This window comes from Silene latifolia, chromosome 11 (genome assembly GCF_048544455.1).
Source record: "Silene latifolia isolate original U9 population chromosome 11, ASM4854445v1, whole genome shotgun sequence".
Lineage (NCBI taxonomy): Eukaryota > Viridiplantae > Streptophyta > Magnoliopsida > Caryophyllales > Caryophyllaceae > Silene > Silene latifolia.
The window spans coordinates 140,601,669-140,607,669 of record NC_133536.1 but is presented as its reverse complement, the minus strand read 5'-3'; the positions used below and the strand labels follow the sequence as shown (position 1 = coordinate 140,607,669).

Here is a 6,001-nt window from a genome sequence, read left to right as displayed (position 1 = left end):
AATAATAGCTACCATGTAAGTATTGGGATGACGCCATTTGAGGCTTTGTATGGGAGATATTGCCAGAGTCCAGTATGTTAGGATGATTGTACCGAGGTAGTAGCATTAGGACCGCAAATGATCCAAGATATGATTGACCAAGTTCATGTTATTCGACAAAGAATGAAAGCGGCATAAAATCGGCAAAAGAGTTATGCGGATTTACATCTTCGGGATGTTGAGTTTGAAGTGGTTGATAAGGCTTTGTTAAAAATATCACCTATGCGGGGAGTGATGAGATTTGGTAAGCAGGGCAAGTTGAGTCAAAATTTTATTGGACTTTATGAAATCTTGGATAAAGTCGGGGAAGCAGCCTATGGTTTGGCACTTTCACCGGCGCTTGAACGTGTTCCATACTACTTCCATGTGTCGCAATTAAGGAAATATGTGAGTGAGCTGACTCATGTGCTTGAAGCGAAGAATATCGAGTTGGATGATGCTTTGACCAATGTAGAAACTTTAAAAAGGATCTTGGACCATAAAGTGAGCAAAACAAGACTTGGAGAAACGTTGTTAGTGAAGGTGCTTTGGTCCAACAATGAAGTAGAAGATGCAACGCGGGAAGATGAGGAAACCATGAAGAAGCACTATCCTCTTCTCTTTGATCAGGTATGAGTTCGGTTAAGAGGCTGTAACCTAGTCTTTAGAGGGTAGAGTGTAACAACCCTTTATTTCCCAGCCAAGGTAATCGGGAGATGTCTCCATCTCGGTTTCTCGAGGCAATGAATCAGAAATACAACTAAGTGAAATATATATATATATATATATATATATATATATATATATATATGTATATATATATATATATATGTATATATATATATATATGTATATGTATATATATATATGTATATATGTATATATATATATATATATGTATATATGTATATATGTATAGAGAAGAGATCATGTAAGGCCAAGTATATGTATTGAGTCCATAAGTTCTATTATGAGCCATTGGATGGAGGGAAATGGAGGGATGAGATGAACCCACCCAAAGTCATTCTAAAGGCTAATTAACACACCTTACTAATCCAGCCTAATTAACCACTAATTTACTATATATTTGTTTTCCACCCACCCATTTCTCTCTCATCTCACACATTTCACTCTTCTCTTCTCTCAAAACCTCAATAAACCCAAAAAATCCAAATAAAGAAAAAAACCCTAAAAATCCAAATAAATCAAAAAACCCAAAAAATCCAAATAAATCAAAAACCCAAAAAAATCATTCATTCATCTCTTCCCCATTCACCACCACCCACCACCACCCTACCCGACACCACCCCACCACCCGCCGCCGCCGCCAACCCCACCGCCGGCGACGTTTTTTTTTTCGTGTTATTTTTTATGTTTTGAGTTGTTTTTTTCCATTCGTTATTTTTGTTATCTTTTATTTTATTTATTTATTTTTCATTCGTTATTTTTTACTTATTTTCTCAATTCTCGCTTTTTTATAAATAAAAACTCAGATTTGAAATAACACAAACAATAACACTCCCAAAAAAAAAATATAAAAAGTGTAACCTTAATTGTAAATTGTATAACTTTAATGTTTTACGAGTATAACTTTAGTCGTAAATTGTATAACTTTAATGTTTTAACGGTACAACTTTTGTATAACTTTTGGTTGTAGTTGATTTTTTTCTATTTGTTAGTATTAATCTTAGACATATTAAAGTTATTATAATGCATATTTTGACATTTCAAATATCGTCTTGTTTTTTATTTTTACAAATGTCGTTTCTTTAAAATTCGTCTTGTTTTTTTTATTTTTACAAATGTCGTTTTTTTAAAGTTATTATAAATTTTTCAGTTATGGGCAAAAGTTATACTGTTATGTACTAAAGTTATACAAAAATAGACTAAAGTTATACAAAAATTGCCTAAAGTTATACAAATATGGACTGAAGTTATACAAATAAGGACTAAAGTTATAAAAAAACTGACTAAAGTTATACGAATATGGACTAAAGTTATACAAATAAGGACTAAAGTTACACAAAAATGGACTAAAGTTATACAAAAATGGACCAAAGATATACAAATACATTAGGAATGTGTTGAACTTCTACTCAATGAATGTATAACTCTAGTAACGATATGAATAACTTCTACTCAACGAATGTATAACTCCAGTAGAAGTGTGTATAATTTCAATGACTTTAGTCAATTTTTGTATATCTTTAGTCAATTTTTGTATAACCTTAGCCCATTTTTGTATAACTTTACTCCTTATTTAAATAACTTTAGCCCATTTTTGTATAACTTTAGTCCATATTTGTATAACTTTAGTCCATTTTTGTATAAGTTTAGTCCATATTTGTATAACTTTAGTCAATTTTTGTATAACTCTAGTCCTTATTTGTATAACTTTAGTCCTTCATATGTATAACTTTAGTCCAAAAGCGTGTAACTTTAGTCCAAAATCCTACAACTTTAATCCAACAAACTTATAACTTTTGTCCAAACGTATAACTTTAGTTCAAAATTGTATAACTTTAGTCCAAAATTGTATAACTTTAGTCCAAAAATAAAAACCAACAAAACTGAAAAAATAAAAACCAAATAGATATAAAAAATAAAAACCATCTAGATCTAAAAAAGAAAAAGCAACAAATCTGAAAAAATAAACAAGATATATATCGTGTGTATAACTTTAAAAAAAGAAAAGAAGTATAACTTTAATGCACGCAGTGTATACCTTTAATAGACAAGATGTATAACTTTAATGCACGCAGTGTATAACTTTAATAGACAAGATATAGAACTTTAGTCCAAAATTTGTGTAACTTCAATTTATACAATGTATAACTTTAGTAGTTAATAGTATAACTTTATGTTGATTATTGTATAACTTCAGCCCAAAATATGAAACTTGAAAAATAATAAATTAGAAATTAAAAACAACAAAGATCAAAAATTAGAAAATACAATACAATAATAAATAATCTAACAAAAAAATATAGTGGACTGAAAAAAGTAGATCTGAAAAAAAAAAATAACAATAATAACAATAACCAAATACCAAATTCCAAATTCCAAATACCAATAATAAAAACCAAATAACAATAATAACAATAACAAAACAAAAAACCAAATAACAATAAAAAAAACAACACCCACAAAAAAACAACAATCACTTTTGTCGTAAATAGTATAACTTTAATGTTTGAAGGGTATAACTTTAGTTGTAAATAGTGTAATTTTAATGCTTTAAGGGTATAACTTTAGACGTAAATAGTATAACTTTAATGTTTTAAGTGTATAATTTTAGTCGTAAATAGTACAACTTTAATGGTTTAAGTGTATAACTGCAGTCGTAAATAGTATAAATTTTATAAAAACCAAATAAAAATGAAAAATTACTCAACAAATATTAAATCTGAAAAAATTAAATAACAACCTAAATCAAAAATATGACCACCACATCCACAACAAGAAACCCAATAGATATGAAAAAAAAATACGAAAAAAACAAAACAAATCTAAATATATAGAAACTAGATTTAAATAAAAAAAACGAAATAAACAAATCTAAAAAAAAAAAAAAAAACTGAAATGGGAGAAACCCAATCGACATAAAAAGCACCACCACCAACATCTTAATTTAAAAAAAAATCAAAAGAAAAACAAATCTGAAACGAGGAGGCAACCCACCACGTTTAAATGTTTTATTGGTTCGGTGGTTGGGTTGTTGCTGTCGTGTGGCGCGAGGAGGCGGTTCATGGTGGTGAATTGGTGGTGGAGAGAAGGCCGGCAGGTGTGTGGTGTCGGGGTTGTGAGGGTGGCACAGTGCGGTTGTGGGCTGGTTGCGAGTGGGGGTTGGAAAGGGTGTCGGCGTCTTGTTGTTGTTGTTGGGTGCTAGGGGGTGGTGCAGGGTCGTGTGGGTTGGTGCGGGGTTATGCGGGGGTGGTGTGGGGGTCGTGGGGGGAAGTTGTCGGTTGTGGGTGGTTGTGTGGGGGTGGTGGGGGCGGCTGACCGAGATGGAAGGGATGGAAGTTTTTTTGGTTTTTTTTTTTGTTTTGTTTTAATTTGGGTTTTTTGTATCAGCTTGGTTTTTTTTTTTGTTTAGAGAGGGTGGGAAGAAAATGAGAGAGAAAGAGTGAATGTGAGAAATGAGAGAGGATGAGTGAATGAGGAAGTGAGTTGGGAGATTAGAATGGTGCAAGAGTTATACAAAATTAGGTGGAGTTATACAGAATTAGGGAGGGAGATTAGGGAGGTTCATTTGTGACCTTTGAATGAGATGTAATCTCATCCCTCCATCCCTTCCATCCTAAGGTCCTTATAAGGACTTAGGGACTCATAATATGTAAGGGCCTTATGAGAACCCTTCTCTATATGTATGTATATATATATATATATATATATATATATATACATATATATATATATATACATATATATATATACATATATATATATATATACATATATATATATATATATATATATATATATATATATATATATATATATATATATATATATATATATATATATATATGTATGTATATATATATATATATATATATATATATATATATATATGATATGTTTAAAGAATTCCATACATAATTAAGTGAATGACAAGTGTCAACTATAAATTACACAACTCAACTACTAAATATGTCGTCTATCATTTAACTATGCAACTCGATTCCATGGCCCAAAGCTCGTCCAGTCTCCCGCGTGATAACAAAGCCAAACTTGTACACAAATTGCTCCTCATATGATCGGAAATATAATATGGATAAACACAGGCCACCCGGAAATAAATGACAATTTACAGACAACCAACACGTCAGTTTGAATAATACCATATTCACAAGATGACCCCTAAATGAATGAAATGCAATGCATGAATAAATACATGATCTCAACAACCATCACACCGGTACCTGGACACACCCAGACATACCAAACAACCCGGTGACCGCACCGCAGCACCCCCACCAAACAATCGGACCGCAGTCCGTAAAATAGGAACTTGGGACACACCCGTGGTATCGAGCGCGAGCGCAAAGCAGACCCCTGCTAGACGTCATGACACCGCACGAGTCCCTCCACAACTCAAGACATTAACGTGCACGTCCCTTTTGGAGTGGGAAGCTCCAAGAGGCGACCCAAGCGTAAGACAATCTCCCAACCGTCTTACGTCTCCTCAACAACCATATACCACAACCGCAACTCCACTAACCACCTCCATCATCCACCACAATCACATATATCACAATATGCAACATGATATGCCAATTATGTAATCATCTCAAAGATTATGAATCTCAACATGCCACATATACTTGTATTAACAATTGCTTATTCTCATGTTATAATGCATTTCCATTCACAATATCAGACTATCCGTCCATTACCCATTATCATGATATGATACAATTGCACCAACAACATGAGACCAAAAGAATTTCTAATTACATGTTATAATGCAAACCCAACCATTACAATAATCCTTTAAGATGCAACTAACCACTAAAAAGCCACTAAGATGCAACTCAACCATTACAATAATCCTCCAATTAGCACAAGCAAGCACACTAATCCTCCTTTAAGAAGCCACATCCTACAATTAATTGAGAATTTTCTACCAAAAACATATCCTACAACAATATAATACGTCTAATTAATTTTTATTACTATCTAATTACTCCAAGCCTTAATTAATATACTCAAATAAGAAAACCCCCAAATTCTAGGGTTTGGGTCAAAGTTGAAAGAGTCAAAATTAAAAGAGTAAAGATAGTATGTTACTCATAAGGTGAAAGGGAACAAGAAAATGTGAATGAATCTTGCAAATTCCTTAAAACAAAGAGTAGATCTTGAATAAATGATAGGAATTGTTGTAGAGAGGCGCATGAGGGTTTTAGAGAGAGATTTTTAGGGTTTTGAATGAAGAAAAATTGATTATAACCTTATATACTAAATCCCAACACACAGGAAT

At 32.2% G+C, this 6,001-nt stretch overlaps 1 protein-coding gene across 1 annotated transcript; it reads left to right on the top strand.

Moving 5' to 3' along the window:
• Positions 1-261: 261 nt before the first annotated feature.
• Positions 262-654, top strand: LOC141614081 (uncharacterized). The gene has a single exon (XM_074432835.1). The coding sequence runs from the start codon at positions 262-264 to the stop codon at positions 652-654; it is 393 nt and encodes a 130-aa protein (XP_074288936.1).
• The last annotated feature ends 5,347 nt before the right edge of the window (positions 655-6,001 follow it).